This window comes from Mirounga leonina, unplaced genomic scaffold (assembly GCF_011800145.1).
Source record: "Mirounga leonina isolate KUSES-001 unplaced genomic scaffold, KU_Mleo_1.0 Mir_176, whole genome shotgun sequence".
NCBI classification, from domain to species: domain Eukaryota; kingdom Metazoa; phylum Chordata; class Mammalia; order Carnivora; family Phocidae; genus Mirounga; species Mirounga leonina.
Genome location: NW_023270454.1, coordinates 6,354,994 through 6,376,854, shown reverse-complemented (window position 1 = coordinate 6,376,854; position 21,861 = coordinate 6,354,994). Strand labels below are relative to the sequence as shown.

The following is a 21,861-nucleotide window of genomic DNA, read 5'->3' as shown; positions in this document are numbered from 1 at the left end:
TAGATTCCTCAAAGAAATGTGTCATTTCTAAAAGGTTAAGAACCACTGCTCTATGGTGTTTCCCTATACTGTCAATACTAACAAGTAAAGTGCGCCTGGATGGCTCAGTCGGTTAAGGGTCCGCCTGTGAATCAGGTCATGATGCCAGGGTCCTGGGATCAGGCCCTGAGTCAGGCTCCCTGCTCAGCAGGGAGTCTGCTTCTCCCTCTCCTTCAACCCCTCCCCCCTGCTCATGCATGCTCGCTCTCACTCTCTCTCTCTCTCAAATAAATAAAACCTTAAAAAAAAAAAAATACTAACAAGTAAAGAGGGTTCCAGAAGTCCCAAAGTCCCAGTGCTCCTTTTCACTATAAAAAGAAGACTGGGACAGGGAAGACTTTGCTACCAAGTTTCCTTTGTGGGAATGCAGCTTTATTATTAAAGATTCTTATAAACAAGCTGTTAAAACACAAGGCATTTACTAGTGAACTCTGTATTACTCATCTATTCAAGACCCACAGTCAACAGGTTAGAGGTGGACATTTCTGCAATGCGGAAGAGTTTAGGAGAACTCAAAGAAAGCAAAAGGAGATGAACAAGAAAGAACAGTAACCAGAAGAAACATTAAATGAACTAAAGTTGTAAGATGGGCACTATGAAGTTATTTAAGTAAAACCAATTTGGGAAACACTGGACAGTTTATGATGACCATGGAAAGCCAATGCAAAGACAAAAGTAAGATTACTTTTGGTCAGTCAAAGGTGGTATGTTTAGTCCTATTCTCCACCAATCTCCTACAGGATTTGAGTGGAAAGGCCTGTTACATGTAGGGGAGGAGGTATTATTGTGCTCAATCTCACAGAGACAACTATACCAAATAATACAAAATTATTACTTAGTTTTAAAAGATGTTGACATTCTCCCATGATTATTTTCTCTCTTTTTAAACAATAAAGCTTTCCAGATATAGCTTAAGTTTTAGTCCTTCCGTCCTTTTCCCATTCCACCACATCCAGACATAGCAGTCTGTAAAATCCCCACACGTTTTATCCTTCCAAAGTGGGCTCTGTTTTTTAGCACAAAAAAAGTACCACAGCCCCAAATAATTGTATTTTATTTAGTATTCATTAATGGTAACAACAACAAAAGACAGAAGCCCTTTAAAATAATTTGTATTATTAATCAAGGACTTAAAATTTACATGGTAAACCTATTTGGGTGACACTGTTGTTTCCGTCTACAGAAAAATACTACATAGAGTCACATACCCGAGACCCAACCACTGGAATTCCCAGTGGTCTCTCCCTCCACTGAGCCTTTGTAGAGTTTACTGTCTAGAAAGGCTCATCTGGTTAAACACTGCCTTGCTTATTTCAAACCACAGAGAGCACGTGTAAACCTGCATGGAAGACACATGTGGGTATCAATGGAGAAGTGAAAGGTAATTAAGATTTAATCCATAAATGAACTGAAATGGGATTTGTTTCCGAACAACACGGAGAAGGAGGGGAAGCAGAAGTACCTGAAAAAACAACTGGCTATGAACTGAGAACTGCTGAAGCTGGGTGATAGGTACGTAGGGCTCCCTTATCCTAGTTCTGCCTTTATTTTAAACATTTCCCTTTATAAAAAGAAAAGTAACTTATCCCATACGAAGTGAACTGCCAAAATTATTAAGAACAAATATCCCAATACATGAATTATGTATGTCCCAACACACTTACTTGGGGCATTTATTTCCAAAAGTAGAAACCATATAAATGATAGAATTATATTATGATTTGATGTGAAAGAGCAGTATGTGAAGTGCTATTTGAAATAGCTCAGTTTACCATATAAATTAAAACCGAACCAAGATTAGAACCCAACATCTGACATGAATAAACACAGTTCCTCCATCTATAATGCTCTAAGTCATAAGCTTTAAATCATTTATTTTTCTTTTAATAAGGAGAAGAGAGGTGAATGCAGTTGATGTGAAAAGAGGGGGGTAGAGGGTTTTGGTGGGCTGGCTGGGGAGAGTTTTGACAATCAGAAAAACGGGCACCTAAGAGAAGCAAACATGTATGGTGCCAGCTAGGGACACTCTTTTATGGAATGCATTTCTAAGAATTTGATAGAGTGGGTGATGAGGCCTAAATGGGATGAAAGGGGCACTTGACATTTTCCACCATGTCACCCCAGAAGTCTCCTGAGTTTACAATCAGCAAATGGTAAAGAATGGTAAGGTCTAGGTACTAAAATCTGATTTCATTAATAGTGCCTTATACCAGCCTCAAGAAAGTTCTAATTTAAATTTCTTACAGACGATGGCTAACCAGAACCTGGAAGTCCACCTCAATCACTCTAATGGTTCTCTTCAGACCCAAGCCCGAGGATAAACCAAGTCACAACAATCCATATGAAAAAAATTTAGAAGAACAAAAAAGAGGGTGCGTGTGTGGCTCAGGTCATGATCCCAGGGTCCTGGAACTGAGTCCCGCATCAGGCTCCCTGCTCCACAGGGAGCCTGCTTCTTCCTCTCCCTGTCTCTCATGAATAAATGAATAAAATCTTTAAAAAAAAAAAAAAAAGAAAGAAAGAAAAGAAATGTTCTTAAACTTGTCATAAAGCACTTTAAATTCTGGTAGTCATTACACAATTCTCTTATTTGGTAACTTCTCCTGAGCAGACAAAACATTATAAGAAGAAATCTTCTCCCACCCATGAGGCTTGTTGGGAAGAAGGCAGAATGTCGAATCCAATTTGTGTCTTTACTGAACAAAGGATCAAGTAGAAAGAGTGCTCCCCGAGAAAGTATCCTGGAATGGAGACCATCCTTCGATGGAGTATTTTGTATTTACAGTTTGAGATACTCTTTGGAGAGTTCAGGCACACTTTAACATTTATGAGAACTTACTACGCATACTAGAAATTATCACATTTACTACCCATAACAATATTATTACATGGATATTACCATCTCCAGTTTGCCAATGAGGAAAATTTGACTCAAGTGTTATAAACTGCTCAAGGCTACTAAGCCAAGAAGTGGGACAAGCGGTACCTGATCTAAATCCAATGGTAAGGTCCTTTTTTGGTTCACTACAGACTGTGTATGTACCAAAAGAAAACTGACACCTGAGGACCTTTCTCATGGAATTTAAAAACTAAAAGAGAATAAAAAAGGGAACACACAAAAAAATTTACACATTCTCTATGGGGAAGACATATTTCCAAGTGTCTATTTGTAGAAATTCCTGAACACCTAGTCCTCTTTGTAAAGGGGTAAGTATCCTACAGGATATATATATAGATAGTGGGCATATAAAAGGAAAAAAATTTCACACTTACCATTGGTAGACAATAAAAACTGAGCAGCATTTTTCTGTGGTAACCACCTAATTTTGTTGATCTTTTCTTCTATTTCTAAACTTTTCAAGTAGTCAAACTCTGGTTCATGGCTCTGAAAGGTGCTGTAAACATTATATTCTCCTCTGCTATGAGACTGGATTTTGTTCTAAAATGGAAACAAAAATATTTGGACCATTGTTGAGAAATATTTCAAAAAACATGCGATCAATTCCAACAGACCTTGCAAAATTCTGGTTAATCACTTGCATCCTTAAATACAATTATATTGTTTTTTATATTTAAGGCCTTCAAGGAATAAATAAAACAGCTCCCCCCAAAGAAGGGAAAATCTAAATAAAGCCCAATAACAATTAAGTCCAATTCAACAGGAAAAGTGACATTAAAATATGGATCAATTTGATTACTAATTTACCATTATATAATGGTAAAGGACTATTGGTAAAAAAAAAAAAAAAATCCAAGCATCCTTAATGAGGGAGCTCATCTAAAAAGGCAAGATTAAATAAAATTAAAAATAAAAAGGGAAAATTAAATAAGACAAGCTTGTCAGAAGCAGCTGGTCGCGGCTCACTTTGTTTCTCTGCCCACTTTAGGGTCAATCTTCAATCAGTTATTTAATATGATGTATTGGGGCGCCTGGGTGGCTTAGTCGTTAAGCGTCTGCCTTTGGCTCAAGTCATGATCCCAGAGTTCTGGGATCGAGCCCCGCATAGGGCTCCCTGCTCAGCGGGAAGCCTGCTTCTTCCTCTCCCACTCCCCCTGCCTGTGTTACCTCTCTTGCTGTCTCTCTGTCAAATAAATAAATAAAATATTTAAAAAATAATAATATATGTATTGTCCTCCTCCTCCTTTCTCATGCCTGTCTCTAGGTCATTCCACTGCTGAAAAACTCTGATTTAAGAGTTCTCACCAACGTTATGGCATCATCTGACCACAACTTCCCACCCCAAGACCACTGTTACAGAGCTCTGTTACTCATTAAAGTCCACATTCAGCATTACCCAGCAAACATCATCCCACAAACCCATCAACAATTGCCTCCCCTCCTTAAGTTAGCCTTCTTATGAGCCTAGCACAAACTGATGATTTATTTCAGTATCAGTGTGAGTGAATATAGTTTAAACTATTGGATAGAGACTACTTGTGAACTTCTTCAGTTAACACTGATACCTTCAAAAAAGTGTGAATTACAACCATGAAAGAATTTCATCTTTTAAACCTATTATCACATAATTAAAAACCTTTCCATCAAAAACATTAAAAGTCTAGTTCAAAGAAGAACCTATGGGAAAACAGTTTATAAAGGAAAGATATTACTGATAGTCAACTATTTTATTTAATTTTTTAAATTTTTTAAATTATTGTTAGATAGTCAACTATTTTAAAGTAAAAGTGAATTTATCAAATGAAATGTTTAAGATTACCTGATTATAAGAATGGCTCATTAGTAATTGTTCTCCATATGGAAAGAAAACCTTATTGAATCATCATCTTAAAAGCATGTTTTGGGTTGTTTTTTTCCAGTAGCTTGACTATCTGGATTGTCACTCATGGTTCAGTTATATTTGAACCCTCTGACAGCAATATCAATTATTATTGAGTGAGTCTGTCAATATTAAGAATGCAGGGCATACCACAAAACATAATCCACACTGGGAATTAGTATCCTGGTCTCATTACCATACTTTCACACCAAATCAAATAACCCTATCTTTAAATATGTATATGCTAATATTGCTTTAAGAAGAAATTACATAAACCTTCTATGGAAAATTACTGTTTTAAAAGGTTTGTCAGGTAGATGTTGGTGAGGATGCAGAGAAAGGGGAACCCGCCTACACTGTTGGGAATGCAAGCTGGTGCAGCCACTCTGGAAAACAGTATGAGGTTCCTTAAAAAGTTGAAAATAGAGCTACCCTACAACCCAGCAATTGCACTACTGGGTATTTACCCCAAAGATACAAATGTAGGGATCTGAAGGGGTACATGCACCCCATGTTTATAGCAGCAATGTCCACAATAGCCAAACTATGGAAGATGTCCATCGACAGATGAATGGATAAAGATGTAGTGTGTGTGTGCGTGTGCGCGGGCGCGCGCACACACACACACAGAATATTATGCAGCCATCAAAAATTGAAGTCTTGCCATTTGCAACGACATGGATGGAACTAGAGGGTATTCTGCTAAGTGACATAAGTTGATCAGAGAAAGACAATTATCTTATGATTTCACTGATACGTGGAATTTGAGAAACAAGGCAGAGGATCATAGCAGAGGAGAGGAAAAAATGAAACAAGACGAAACCGGAGAGAGAGACAAACCATAAGAGACTCTTAATCATAGGAAACAAACTGAGGGTTGCTGGAGTGGTGGGGAGTGGGAGGGATGGGGTGGCTGGGTGATGGATACTAGGGAGGGTATGTGCTGTGGTGAGCGCTGTGAATTGTGTAAGACTGTTGAATCACAGACCTGTACCCCTGAAACAAATAATACATTATATGTTAATAAATACTTTCTTAACCAATCTATTTATATAATATCTATACATTTAAATAAAATATTTATATATTTAAAAATAAATAAAATAAATTTAGAAGTGCTTTATCCTCAACACATGTAATAGTGCCTGGCATATAACAGGCATTCAATAAAAATTTTCTAAATGACCAAAAAGAATAAAGGGTGGTGCTGGTATGGTAAAGGAGGTTGGAATTAACCTGGTAATTAAGAGTATGGTGCAGAGGGGCGCCTGGGTGGCTCAGTTGGTTAAGCGACTGCCTTCGGCTCAGGTCATGATCCTGGAGTCCCGGGATCGAGTCCCACATCGGTCTCCCTGCTCAGCAGGGAGTCTGCTTCTCCCTCTGACCCTACCCCCTCTTGGGCTCTATCTCACTCTCTCTCTCAAATAAATAAATAAAATCCTTAAAAAAAAAAAAAAAGAGTATGGTGCAGAAATCAGAAGAAATGGGTTAGAGGTACACATAGTAAGACAAAATGATCTTGAAAACAAACTCTTAGTTAAAAAAAAGTAGGAAACAGAATGAGAGGTGAGATATAGTGTTTTTCCTGTACGCTGAAAACACAGTACACAAAACGAAATTACACATTTCAACAAACAAAATTCATAAATACATAAAGGATACTATATCATGACAAAGTAATGAAGCAAAGTAATGAAGACAGTGTGATAATGACATAGTATTGACAAATAAACCAATGGAATAGAATAAAAGGCCCAGAAATAGCCCTGAATTACAACAAAGTAGCACTGCTGAGCCAGGATGGTCTTATCATTAAATGGTTTTGGTCAATTTGCTCTTGTATGTAAGAAAATGAACTTTGACCCCTACTACTACCTCAAACCACTCATATAAATTGATTCCAGGTGAATCAGAAATATAAATGTGAATGCTCAATAATCAGGTTCTAGGACAACACTGCCCTAGACAGCTTTCTGTAATGGTGGTAATAGTCTGTATCTGTGCTGTCCAATATGATAGCCACTAACCACATGTTACTGAGCACCTGAAATGTGGCTACTGTGACTAAGGAAATGACCTTGAAATTTTATTTAATTTTAATTAATCAAAATTTAAATAGTCGCATGGAGCAAGTGACTACCAATACTGGACAAGCACACGTCTAAAAGATCTGGCACATATGTCTTCGTGGACCTTGGTGTAGAGAAGTATTTCTGATACAAGGCAGAAAAAGCAGTAAGCTCAAGGAAATCATTGATAAACTGTATTGTTATTCAATACAATACAGTTATTCTATTAATAACCTCTATTTGTCAAAATCCACCATTGAGGGAAGGGAAAAGGTAAGACAGAGTGAAAAATTCTTCCAACAAATATACCTGACATCATATTTAAAAAGTGTAAAGAAAATCACAAATCAGGAAGAAAAACGACAGACAAACCAGCAGAAAACATACGTACTTCACAAAAGATAATATCCAAATGGCCAGTAAACACGTAAAAAGATGCTAAATCTCAGTGTTAAAAAAGTACAAATTAAAATTACAATACACTCAAAACCTCCAGAATATTTGAAATTATAAAAAGACTGACAACAACAAAGCATTGGCAAAGATATGGAACACAGCCAGAATTTTCATGTATTGTTCATGAGAATAAAATTGGCAGAACCACTTTTTACTCTTCTGTCTACCCCATGACATAATAATTTTATGCATGACTATGTGTACCAAAAAATACAATCAAGAATATTCACAGCTGCATTAATAGCCACAAACCGAAACAACCAAAATGTATACATCTACAACATAATGGACAAATTGCGGTATAGTAATACAAAAGAACATTATATAGCAATGTATGTGAGCAAATTATTTCTATACAAATGTAATACTCAGCAAAAAAGTCAGATACAACACTTACTGTCTGATTCTATTTATAAAAAGTTCTAAAACTATAGATCAAAATAAGTGTTAGAAGACAGGCTTATCAATAGGCTTATAAGGGGAGGAAGGAGAAATCAGTGACTTGGAAATGAGAAGGGTTATGTTGGAAGGGTAGGAAGTTCTATTTCTTTTTTTTATTTAAAGATTTATGTATTTCTTTTAGAGAGAGCATGCACGTGTGAGTGGGTGGAGGGGCAGAGGGAGAGAGAATCTCCAGCAGACTCCCCACGGAGCGCGGAGCCCCACTCGGGTCTCAATCTCATGACCCATGAGATCATGACCTAGCCAAAATGACAAGCTGGACACTTAACTGAACGACCCAGGCAGCCCATCTATTTCTTGACCTAAATGTCTTCTGTGTGATAATCTAATGCTTTGTGTGCTTTTTTGAGTATATTTCAATAACGTGTAAAAAATATATATATATAGCACACAAAAGGTGCAGCCACTTTGAAAACAGTATGGGGGCGGTCCTTGAAATAAAACTACCCTGTGATCCAGCAATTCTACTTCTTTGAAATATATTTTCAAAGAATTGAAAACAGGATCTCAAAGAGATTATTCACAATAGCCATGTGGTGGAAGCAAACTAAATGTCCACTGACGGATAAATGAATAAAGAAAATATGACATACAAACACACATGAATATTACTCAGCCTTAAAAAGGAACTCCTATCATATGCTACAACTTGGAGGAACCATGAGGAAATAATGCTAGGTCAAACAATCTAGTCAGAAAAGACAAATACTTCATGATTCCACTTATATGAGGTATTTAAGTAGCCAACTTCATAGATACAGCAAATAAGAATGGTGGTTGCCAGGGCCTGGGAGGAAGAAGGGGGCAGGAAGTTGTTCAGTGGTTATAGAGTTTCAGTTATTCAGGGTTGGGGGAGGTGGTTTCTAGCGATCTGTATGGTGGCGATACTGTATCATAAACTTGGAAACTATTGAGAAGTTCCATGTTATATGTTATTTTGCTATAGTTAAATAACAGTACAGCACATAAAAACAAAATACGTATTGCAAGAATACACTGAAATGATTATTCATGTAGGGAGAGGTGAACGGGAGCAGGTGATGTGCAATGTACGTGCGCCTGCATACCAGTGTGCACAGGTTCGTTTCCTTGAAGATTGGACCTTGCTATGTTATGTCATACACTCAAGTAGGCCCCTGAGGTTTAAGCAAACCAAAACAAAATAGAAAACAATATTAAATCCAATGGTGTTAGAACCAACTAATCATTTGACAAGAGGATTGGAACTTCACTTCTTATACAAAAGAAAATTCCAGAAGAAACAATTAAATGCTTAAAAATAAGTAAAAGCAGCAAAGTAACAGTACAATGGTGAATTTCTATGTATTCTGACAGTGAAAAAGAACTTTTTAGTATAAAGAACAAGAGTAAAGAGCAGAGAAAGGCTGACATCTAAGAAGTAAAATATTTAAATATTAAAGAAAGTATACCAGTAAGAAAATTGTATCTTAAGATAGCACGTTACGGTCTTTCATATACGTCCTTAAAAATCACTAGGAAAATGCATCTATTTGACCTGCAGCAGTTCCTGCATGCTGCTAAGGTTTTCATTACAGATGCAAGGAAAAAAGTGTCCTTGTCCTTTCTAATTGTGGCAGCCATGACTGAATGGGGGAATACGGGGTGGGGGGGGGAATCACTAGTAAAAATATTAACACCTTTCCTTGAAATATGGCAAAGGTCAAAAGTTGGCAATTTATATAAAAAATGGTGAGTAAATATGTATAACTGCTCATTATCATTAGTAATCAAAATCAAGGAATAACGTTTTGCCCTTAAACTGCTGAGTAAAAAAAAATGTTTTAATGTTCCTCAAAATATGGACAGTCATATACTACTGGCAGAAGTATAAATGTATACAGCTTTTCTGCAGGATAATCTGTCAATACTTATTGAAAGCCTTAAAAAATATAAATACTCAACAATTCCACTTCAAAGTATAACCTAATGAAAAACAATGTATGCAAAGATGTATCAGTAACTTAACGCATAAACAACCTCAATGTCCATCAAGTGAAATATGAAATACTATAGAGCCAATTACATTCAATGGCAGATCAATGTCTCTCAACCATATTAATTTATGCAAAATGCTTCCTGCTACCCATCCTCTGCAGTTCCCACAAGCTACATGTTTATTGAACTTTTGTCACTTAAGTTAGAAAAACAGACTGGATGTGTTCTTCCAACTATACAGGCACTCCTTTCCATTTAATGGTTACAACAGTCTCATCACTTCCCTGAGAATGAGATTAACCTGAGTAAACATCAACAGATATAAAAACTCAAAGTTATAGAATGACATGTTCAACACGATTCTTTCCCATTCTGCAAAACAGTAACATAAACACCCAGAACATGCACAGACAAATTGGTCCTTATTCATGAGATGGGATGATTTGGATTTTTATCTTTTTCTTTGTGAAAATGATACAGTTTTCATATTTTCCATGATAAACATATTAAGAATAATGAAGAATTAGAAACAATCTTGGAGGGGCGCCTGGGTGGCTCAGTTGTTAAGCGTCTGCCTTCAGCTCAGGTCATGATCCCAGGGTCCTGGGATTGAGCCCCGCATCGGGCTCTCTGCTCCGCGGGAAGCCTGCTTCTCCCTCTCCCACTCCCCCTGCTTGTGTTCCCTCTCTCGCTGTGTCTCTCTCTGTCAAATAAATAAATAAAATCTTAAAAAAAAAAAAAAATCTTGGGAAAAAAGTCACCTGCTATTCCATTAACAGCTAATTCTAAATATAAATAACTGTATTGTGCTTTTACTAGCTTCCTTCTTTTTAAATGAAACTCTGAAAATGTAGGATTTCCTTTGTTCCTCGAATACATAACTTTTAGAAAAAATTAAATGTATTTTAATCATCTCATATAAATGGGAATGGATATTTTTTAAGCTTCCAAACAGAACACTACTAAAACTTAGTCACTGTTTAGTAATGCTCCTTTAATCTTATATTTTTAACAGGCAAACATTTGTTTTCTATTTCAAAGTAGTTTAAAGAGTTTGAGAGTCTTGTGAAAAGGACCATTCAGGGAAAGTGAGAGAAATGGTACAAAATCAATTCATATCTGGTAACAAACCACTATCAATGTAAACAAGTGGAACTCTCTAAAATAAAGCAAAACAACACAATCAATGATGTAAAAAGAAAACAAAAAAAGAAATTTCAAACATTTTCTGAACTGATCACAATGACAGTGGTAGAATACTTCAAGATTTTGCAGGAACTTACTAAATTACATTCAATAAGTTGTGTGTGCCCCTTCATTTAGTGCCTACTATATACTATATTAAGAAACATGCACTTTAGACAACTTATTAGACTGTTAAGGAGTTGGTTTCTCTAGGATACAAGATTCAGCAGACGGACCCCACCTGGCGTTAGATTAAAAAAAAAAAGGAAGAAAGAAAAAATTCTACTAATTTTGTCTGTTTTTACCTCACAGGTTCATTAAATGCAATAATCCTCAGACCTCGATTTCTTCATGTGTTAAATAGAATTTGAGAATCAAATGAGTGGATAATGCTGACGTTATCAGTTTTTCTTCCAGATAGGGACCAAGTCCGAGCAATCCACATTATGCCTTTTAGAGACAACATGATACAGCTAAACATACAATGGCCTGGAATTCCAGGAGCCTAAAGTCATGTTTCTCAAACTGGGAAACCTGCAATACACTTTATTTTGACCAAGTTATTTACTCTGAAAAGAGCATAAAGAGATACATGAGAAAGAAACAACTTCAATAAATTTCAAAACCTGTCTATACAAGTTAATTACAATATGGGAAAAATGAGGGGTGCCTGGGTGGTTCAGTCAGTTAGGCGTCTGCCTTCAGCTCAGATTATGATCCCAGGGTTCTGGGATCGAGTCCCGCATTGGGCTCCCTGCTCAGCAGAGAGCCTGCTTCTCCCTCTTCCTATGCTGCTCCCCCTGCTTGTGCTCACTCTCTTACATTCAATGTAATAAATAAATAAATAAAATCTAAAAAAAAAAAATGTTGTTTGATAAAGATGCACTTAAAACAATCATTGTGAAAAGATTTTCAGTAAGTACATTGGAATAACCTGCCTGTCAATTTGGGAGTGGGCAGGGGAAGTAGAGGAGGGGAAGATCTCTAAATCATATGAATTAGGGTAATAAACTTCAACCAGATAATGAATTGAAATGGGAACAAATGAAATATGAGTAAATGTCTAAGTAATTTAGAGGCAGGAAACCAACAACAAAAACAAACAAAAAAGTAAACAAAACTTAAAGGCAGCCAATCTACAAAACTGCAAAACACGGCCTCATGAAAAAGCTTATATTCTCCTCACAACACATGGCCTATACGAATCAGTTTAACAAATACACCATCAGAAAAATAGGGCATATAGCAAACAATTTTAAGAATTGCAAGTATTAAGAGGTTAGGTAAAACTAAAACCCAGTAAAAAATACTTTTTTAACTACCAATTTGTTGATTTTATTTCATATCTCTATTGAGAAATTTTTGGTTGAACTATAAATTGGTAAAATTTACTAGAAGAGATTTGGTCAATATAAGACTAAGAATGTTCATAACCTTAGCTTCAGCTACTTAACTTCTATAAGGTTCTAAAGAAGTAAAAAGTACTCCAAAGATTCCACTACAAGAATGTTTTTATAGTGTCATTTATGACAGAAAATGAACAGAAAGCAAGAACTAAACACTCTAGGTGGTATCTAACAATAGACTACATTAAATTTCAGTACATGTCTGTAACGGAGTATCATATAATCATTAAAGATGATTTAGAATCTTTGACGTGGAAGGTCTTTACATACGTTACGTGAGGAAAAAAAAAATACCACCCTAAATGTATTATAACCTCATTTTAGAAAGACAAAACTTTAGTAACACACCAAAAATGTTGTTTATGTTTGGTGGTTATAGGTACTTTCTTTGCCCCTTGACCATATTTCCTAAACTATCTACGATGAGTATGATGACATTTTTTTTTTTTTTAAGATTTTATTTATTTGAGAGAGAGAGAGCGAGCGAGAGAGAGAACAAGAGCAGTGGGAAGAGGGAGAAGCAGGCTCTCTGCTGAGCAGGGAGCCCGACTCGGGGCTTGATCCCAGAATCCCAGGATCATAACTCAAGCCAAAGGCAAACGTCCAACCGACTGAGCCACCCAGGCATCCCCACGACTTTTTAATTAGAGGGAAAAAATTACTTGTGAGAAAAATGCAATGAAGAATACGTATTGTATGAGGTTGAAGAGAAGATGGCAGAGGGAAGAAAAAGTAAATTCTAAAATTACTGGGTATTATTAGTTTCATAGATTTCGATCTGTTTTTTGTTGTTGGGATTTGGGGAGAACAATATAAGAAATATGGTTAATTCAAATTTCTGGGCAACAGGTAAAGTGAAAAAGTAATTTACTTTAATATGTCAAAACATCCTTTCAAGATCTAATCTAGTGTAGAAAAATAACACCTAAAAGAATTCTACTTTGTCTAACAGTTATTTAGTGACATTCATATATGCTCAGCTATCAGCAAAGGTACTTTAAATGATAATCCACTTTTGAAAAATATAATATTCTAAATGAGATAGAACCTCAAGTTAGTAGGTAGTTGATAAATGTGTGACAGCCGTTTGGATAGAAATGTGGACAACAGACAGCTGAACAAGAGAGGTGGTTGGATGAATTCATGAACAAACAGAAATGAGCACTACAACTCCAGGTATTTAAACTCTCAATCCAAACTCTAATTTTTTCCTCCTTAAGCCTACTACAGAGAAGACATCATTCATTAATGGCTACTATTAAAAAGTCAAGATCCACTACTTCCTCATTACTATAAAGTGATGAAAATGATTTTCCTGTGTGATTTATACCACTTAGGCTCATTACTTAGAGAAGTCAGATTTTCTTCATTTTTTAAAAACAATATTCAATGTTGTGGGTATTCTTCCCATTTATACAGAATTAGCTTTTACACACCTTTGCTAGATGTGTGATCTTAGAAAAGTTAATTATCTTCTCTAATCTCAATTTATAAATTGGTAATAAACTGAGCTACAGATAGGAAGTGTGCATACATCTTTACTATTTTGCTGTGAAGATTAAGTAAGATTTAGTGACCTTGGCAGAGGGCCTGGCACAAAAACTACTGTTGCTATACTCAAGTCAGAATGGGAAAAGCCATGGGCAGGGAAATAGGACATGTTGATTCTAGACTAAGGGTTCACCTTATTAACTGTATGACTTTGGATGAGTAAACCTATCGTCTGGGCCCCTAATCTCTTTATTGGTAAAAGGAGACTACATTACCAGAGACTGTTAAGTTGGGGCCCACATACTACCTATCCATGGATAGAACCCAGCAATTTTGTGAACTTAGATGTGGTGGAAGTATACATATTTTTCCCACTAATGTCCAGCTGAAATTCAGCATTTCTTTCAATTATGGATAGAGGCGATAAACCACCATATTAGCAGTACCTGTGACTTTGTCACTTATAGAAGTGACATGTTTTAAAATCATACCCCAGCTGTCCACAAAAGAACACGTATTACTCAGTGTTTTAACTCTTAAAAACATCTTTCAATATAGTTTCCTTCTAATTCTATGTATTTTATACATTTAAAACATTCTGAGAAGTCCACAGAACTGATGAGGCTGCTGAAGAAATCCATGACACCAAAGGTTGAGAACCCTTGAAAAGCCCTATAAATTTTTGCACTTAATTTCTATGAATGCATCATAAACATATAAAGATTTCAATACAGGCAAAACAAATTCACAGTTAACTTTGGCAGAAGGTAGCAGTAGAAAGGACAGAGAAGGCTTCTAAAGTGCCTGTAATATCCCATTTCTTAATCCAAGGAAGAGTTACACAAGTGTGTTTGTTTTGTCAAAATTCACAGAACCGTACACTTGTGATTCTGTGCATTTTTCTCTATGTATCATATGATCTTGGGAAAACTGTTTAAATGTATTTTTAGATAATATAAACTTGAAGCTGTATTTTGGAGCTTTTATCATTATCCTGGTAGTGGAATGCAGACAATTTCAATTTTGCATTTTCTATCAGGTGAAGTCCCCAAAGGACTTTAAAAAAAAAAAAAAAAAAAAGGAAAAGTGGAATCTCAGGCCTCCAGACATTCTGATTTAGTGGTTCTGAGACACAGTCTAGGAATCTGCATTTGAATATACGTTCCCAGGTGATTCCAACATTTTGCACTCTGAAAAACACAAACTTAGAATCAAAGAGTAAATGAAAAATGAAGATAGTGAAAGCTTGGTAGCTTAGAAAAGAAATCTCATTTTATAGATACACTGATTTGGAAGTTACCACAGTGGTATTTTCTTGAACTCGTGTATTCTTTCTATAATATTCCTGACAGATGGGCATCCCCAGCTCTTATGCATTTATTTCCACATACAAAAGAAACTAATCGTTTCTTCTCACGCGAATCTCTAAATATCAAGACTCTACATCATCTCTTCTCCTGGCTATTACAGCCTCAGTCCCTTTGACCATTCCTCACTGACACTGCTAAATTTGCTGTTCTGACTGGTGCTCAGTAAATACCATGTTAAGTGAATGCTGCCACATCACCCTAGAACAGTGAGTGGGTTCTATTCCTTCACTTAAACATCAAACTAAACTCCTTTGTATAGATACTGAATTCTGTAAAACAACATCTTGTTGATTTTGAGCCCCATTCTAGTCTTTCCAAATGATTTAAAAACAAAATCCAATCATATTAAACCCATACCCATCTTTTGTGATAAGCACGCATTTCTAAGGTTTCTTCTATATCCTGTTAAGGAGTTTTAGGAATACCACATAAGAACAAAAAGAGAGAGGGGACGCCTGAATGGCTCAGTCGTTAAGCATCTGCCTCCGGCTCAGGTCATGATCCCAGGGTCCTGGGATCGAGCCCCACATCGAGCCCCACATCGGGCTCCCTGCTCAGTGGGAAGCCTGCTTCTCCCTCTCCCACTCCCCCTGCCTATGTTCCTTCTCTTGCTCTCTCTCTGTCAAATAAATAAATAAAATCTTTGGGGGAAAAAAAAAAGAACAAAGAGAGAGAAAGAGGGGAGAAAATTACTAGCACTCCTAGAAAACAAAAAACAAAGGCTGTATAATAATCTAGGAAGAACTGAAAAAAAAAAAAAATACCTCCCTTTTCACCTTTCTCCTTTAACTGTCCCTTTAAAAAACCACTTAAACTTACCATGTACATCAGAAAGCCTCAGAGAAAACTGAAGGTCTGAGCAGTCCAAAGTCAACAGGAACCAAGCTATTTCAACAATTGCTAACCACCTAATTTGAGCACCCATGAAAACAAAGCTCCCCTAAAAAATATAGAACACCAACCACACCTAACAGTGGCTTGGAATCTCCCAAGAAAAACTTTATTAATATTTTCATTATCAAAAAAATATATCCCACCATCTACTTTGTTGTGAAAAGCTATTACATATAAGCTGTGACCTACTTTAGGACATGCTATAAACACTGGATTGGATATCAAAACACGATAGGTGGGATGCCTCATGGAAACCATCTTACCCTGTGCCTCAATTTTCCTACATGACCTTATTCTATCAGGAGATTCTATCAAACAAAAAACTGTAAGAACATGTTAGTTATGTTACAGGATCACCAGGCTGAAATATATTTGAACTGAATGAAGACCCTACCCTCTAAATGAATACCCACTTTCCTTGGGGAAAAGAGGGACAGGCAGCAAGAGGTACCCAACAGGATGACAGGCAGGGGTCCTGACACATTTGAGGTTTAACAGAAGTGAGACAGAAAGGGGAGTTAAAGGTGTCAGTTTGATTTGCCAATTAAGTGAAGTTCTCACCCAGCGACAGGTGAAAAGATAAAGCCACAATAATGCAAATGCCACGGTGTTCTGCAAACAGAGCTAGCGCCATCATCAGAGACTAAGAAATGCTCCACAGAGGCACCAGTGTGCCCTGAAATGTATGAATAGCTGTGGTTGTTAGAAGCTGGACTGAAATTTAGAAATAAAGTTCGAATTCCAGAGCTCTGATATTAAACTAAGCAATCTAACCTTCTGATACAACTTTTCCTGTGATTATCTAAAAACTAGGAAAGGACCACCTTTAAGTTATCTTCCACTCTTCAAACTATAACCCTGTTTTACAGATACAATAGGTGTGAATTCATAAAAATCTAATCTAAATATATAAAGATGCCTCTAGATGTAAGCAACACATACATTATCAGTGACGTAAACTGTCCTAAAGACAGGTCTATAGTAGAAGCTCCAGTATAAGATATGGCTTAAAAATGTGGAAAATAGGGCGCCTGGGTGGCTCAGTTGGTTAAGCGACTGCCTTCAGCTCAGGTCATGATCCTGGAGTCCCTGGATCGAGTCCCGCATCGGGCTCCCTGCTCAGCGGGGAGTCTGCTTCTCCCTCTGACCCTCCCCCCTCTCATGTGCTCTCTCTCATTCTCTCACTGTCAAATAAATAAATAAAATCTTTAAAAAAAAAATGTGGAAAATAAATTAGGTAAGAGGCACCAAATTAGTATTAACAAGATCAAGTTTCAAAGGAGGAAATCAATCATTACATCATTATTTAATCTATCACTTAAAAATACTGATACACTAAGTAATTCTAAGAGGACACACTACTAATCTGAAGTTCCAGATAATGAATTGGTCTTTAACTCTTTTATTTTATTTTTATTATGTTATGTTAATCACCATACATTACATCATTAATTTCTGATGTAGTGTTCCATGATTCATTGTTTGCATATAACACCCAGTGCTCCATTCAATACGTGACCTCCTTAATACCCATCACCAGCTAACCCATCCCCCCACTCCTCTCCCCTCTAGAACCCTCAGTTTGTTTCTCAGAGTCCATAGTCTCAGTTTGTTTCTCAGAGTCCATAGTCTCAGTTTGTTTCTCAGAGTCCATAGTCTCTCATGGTTCGTCTTCCCCCTCCAATTTCTCCCCCTTCATTTGGGAAAAACGGTCTTGAATTCTCAAATGCAGTTAAGAATGATAGATACCAGTGGCCCTTCTCAAAAAGTCATTTTGCTAACTCCTCCTTATAAGGGCATATATTTTAAATATCAGTACTTCAGAATCTTTGATAGCATTTCACAAAAGAAATATCTGCTTCAAATTTTTGGCCTTGTTTCCCAATACAAGTAAAACGTTCAAGCAGTTTCGGTAACTGTTAGACCTTTTATTTACATACTATTTATATACACCAATTTAAGGTATTACTGACAGCCTTCAACTATTACTGAGTACATTTATCGACACCCTACTACATTTACTGAAAACTCCAAACATCTTTCTTTAAAACAAAAGCAAAGTGTAGACAAGTTATTAACTTCCAGGGAAAAAAACACTCAAGGGCAGAAAATGCTTATGGGAATGCCAGCTCAAATTCTGAGTGACAAAATTAACATTCATATTTTAGTTATCTAACATGAAAGGCACTGAAGAATACTGAAAAGATGACATGTCAGAAGTTGTGGGTTCTAGTTGTTAGTTCTGCCACTAATCAAGTGATCTCCTAATATCTTGACTTTCTCATTTGTAAAGAAAGGGAAACTGTAATGATCTGTAAGGTTCCATTTCAACTCTTAAGTATTTCAAGATTCCTATGGTCAAGATTTTAGTTGCTTAAAAACAGGAACAGAACGGGGCGCCTGGGTGGCTCAGCCGTTAAGCGTCTGCCTTCGGCTCAGGTCATGATCCCGGGGTCCTGGGATCGAGCCCCCCATCGGGCTCCCTGCTCCGCGGGAAGCCTGCTTCTCCCTCTCCCACTCCCCCTACTTGTGTTCCCTCTCTCGCTGTGTCTCTGTCAAATAAATAAAATCTTAAAAAAAAAAAAAAAAAAAAAAAACAGGAACAGAAAACTGATTTTGTCCCCCACTTCCCACAAGAACCGTCTCTGACAAGAAAAGCTTGAGTCTTTCATATTGTCTTCCAACCAAAAAAAAAAAATAAATAAAAGGAGACATATTTAGTGTTTGTGCATCTTCTAATCAGACACTATTAATCATTTTTTTTTTAAATTAAATTACCTACCTCACTGGGGTGTTGTGAGGATTAATTCATTAGTGTTTGTAAAGCACTTTGAGATCCTCAGGTCAAAGGCGCTATAGAAGTGCAAAGTAGTAGTATTATTACTAGATTCTTTGCTTATTTAAGGAACTTCACAATCCTTTAAAACCTAACTCTCTGTTATGATTTAGACATCTATTTGTAAACCCTTGCAATTTATGCACATTACTTTAACTCTTTTTGGATATATAGACAGGGACAGAATGTTTCAAAACAAATGATTTTTTAAAAAGGTTTCAACTTTGATCTACAAATGGAGGGAAAGAGCAAGGGAAAATCTAGTGTGACAAATTTTGTTTAGCATAAAATTTTAGTGAGAAATCTTGTCAATTAGATTTAGAAGTGTGCCTAGGCTATACCCAAAACAAAACTCACTTTAATCTCAAGAGTCTGCAATGAGCAATTCCCTTCTTCAAAGAGAAAAGGAAACAATTGTCAAATCAACTCATTTTAAAAGGGGTACTGAGCTTGTAAATTATATTACATGGGTATACATGCAGTTGTCATTTAAAACCGTTTTATTTAAACCACAGTAACAGTATTAGTATGAACTGATGTCAAAATAAGTGAGCAGCTTTTTCTTTAAACTAGCCTCCCACCCCCAATTGCACAAAGCAAACTAGGCATTGAGAAGAGAGAAGCAATTTTGCTTTATGGAATTTTTTAAGAGAAAAAAAAGGGGGGGGGGGGGCAAGGCTTCAAAACCAGTTAAAATCTTGGATTAATTCCACCACTTCCCACTCCTCTCTCTAACCAAATCTTCTAACAATTAAAGCGCTGTGTTTTTAAATCAAAATCACACACACACACAAAGCTAAGAGAGGCAGAGCTATCTATCCACTGGATATTCTGCTTGAATAAACAGGTACTTCTTAAAAAAAAAAAAAAAAAAAAAGCCAACATCCTCTGATGAAATACTTCAAGTGCAACAGAAGTTCTAGCCCCAAGAGCAACCTGAAATTTAGATATTAAACTTTAAACACTTACCTCCTGCTCCTGTTGAAAGATGACGACTCTACCACCTTTATCTCCTGTTGCTAGTAATTCTCCAGAATGATTAAATTCTACTGTAGAAATTATATCTGCTGTATAATTGAAACAAAAACAAAGAAAAGATGATGTCAGTTCTTCTTTCCCAACTTACTAGTTTCAGAACTTAGCATGTTTTTCCTAACACGTTGGAAGCCTACAGATCAACCTGTCATCAGAAATAAGTAAATCTAAGATTCTTTCATGAATGTTTTGGTTCTCCAAAAAAACGTTCTCTGCACAATAAATCAGTATGAGACTATTTTATTTTTTTATTTTTAAAGATTTTATTTATTTATTTGAGAGAGAGAGAGAGCACATGAGAGGGGGGAGGGTCAGAGGGAGAAGCAGACTCCCTGCCGTGCAGGGAGCCCGATGCGGGACTCGATCCAGGGACTCCAGGATCATGACCTGAGCCTAAGGCAGTCGCTCAACCAACTGAGCCACCCAGGCGCCCAGTATGAGACTATTTTAATAACACAAGTAATAAATACTTAAATACTAGTAGTTTACTGGTATTTCACTAAAATGATGAATTTGTAATCCAACAATTTATGAAACATTTTGATAGCACCATTAAACATTAATAATTATGTTGCTAATTTTCTTTCTCATATACTTTTGATAAGCTTCTTTATGCAAATCCAAAGGCAGCCTAGAAAATTAAAGCAGATATAACTGAAAAGGGGGGAAATTTTATTTATTTAATTTTTATTGTTATGTTAATCACCATACATTACATCATTAGTTTTTGATGTAGTGTTCCATGATTCATTGTTTGTGCATAACACCCAGTGCTCCATGCAGAACGTGCCCTCTTTAAGACCCATCACCAGGCTAACCCATCCTCCCACCCCCCTCCCCTCTAGAACCCTCAGTTTGTTTTTCAGAGTCCATCGTCTCTCATGGTTCGTCTCCCCCTCCGATTTCCGCCCCCTTCATTCTTCTGGGGGGAAGTTTTAAATATAAAAATGATTTCAGATGGAATTTTAACAGTAAAATTATTAATTCAAATTATGGCCTCTTAAACAAATGTCTGCGAACAGAACACACACACACAGCAGAAATGCTTTGTGCTATGCACCTTCCACATGCACAGCTCTTCTCATGGCTCCCAAACACCACAAAGGCTACTAGAATTGGTCATGTTACACCCAAAGTCAGTGCTAATTTCACAGTAAGATCAAGTAAGTTATAGGGGTTTTCACTTGCTTTTTGACACCAGAGCCATTTTTCTAAAGAAAAAAAATCTAAGTTACACAATTAGGCATTAAGATAAACAACTACACTATAAAAATTACCACTGTTAACTAACAAGTTCTTCACTATAAAGTAGTATGCCAAATTGGAAAGACTCTGTCATATGCACTTGAAATAAGTAAACTTTTCCTACAAGAGAAGGGTCATTTTCTGGTCTATATTAGCTCACTGTAAGAATTTAAGCATTTTGACTTGATATAATAAACACTATATACCTTAAATCTTTAAATTACTGACCAACGTATCATTTTATAGTTTTTAGTGATTTTTTTCAAGACCAGTTTGATTTTGGAAAGCTTTCTTCGCTTTTTCCATTGTCTAGGTCCAAGACACTTTACCTTTTTGGAACACTCTGAGAATCTACTCAACGTTACACATGCTGTGCCAGAAAACTGCATATGTTTTAAGTGTGTACAAAAATTTGCATATACCTTCAGATGGTATGGACAGCACCCCACTTCCAGGTTAAAAACCCAGAAGCCCCCCATGGTCAGTAGTATCAGGAGGAAAGAGTAAGTTTAGTGTTTGCATATGTAACATAAAGGTGTAAAACTGAATATATAAACGTAATATTTAAAAGCCATTCTATTTTTTATTAAGTTTTTTATTTTACTTCCAGTAGAGTTAACATACAGTGTTATTTTAGTT

At 36.4% G+C, this 21,861-nt stretch overlaps 1 protein-coding gene across 2 annotated transcripts in view; it reads right to left on the bottom strand.

Annotated features, from left to right (window-relative positions):
- Positions 1-21,861, bottom strand: part of PPP2R2A (protein phosphatase 2 regulatory subunit Balpha) — an 84,369-nt gene that overhangs the window by 13,245 nt on the left and 49,263 nt on the right. For both annotated transcript variants that reach the window (XM_035022593.1, XM_035022591.1), the window contains 2 exons: positions 19,912-20,009; positions 3,313-3,478 (listed from right to left, as the gene is read on the bottom strand). In XM_035022593.1, the coding sequence (XP_034878484.1) occupies positions 3,313-3,478; positions 19,912-20,009 (264 nt within the window). The remainder of the gene's footprint in view (positions 1-3,312; positions 3,479-19,911; positions 20,010-21,861) is intronic.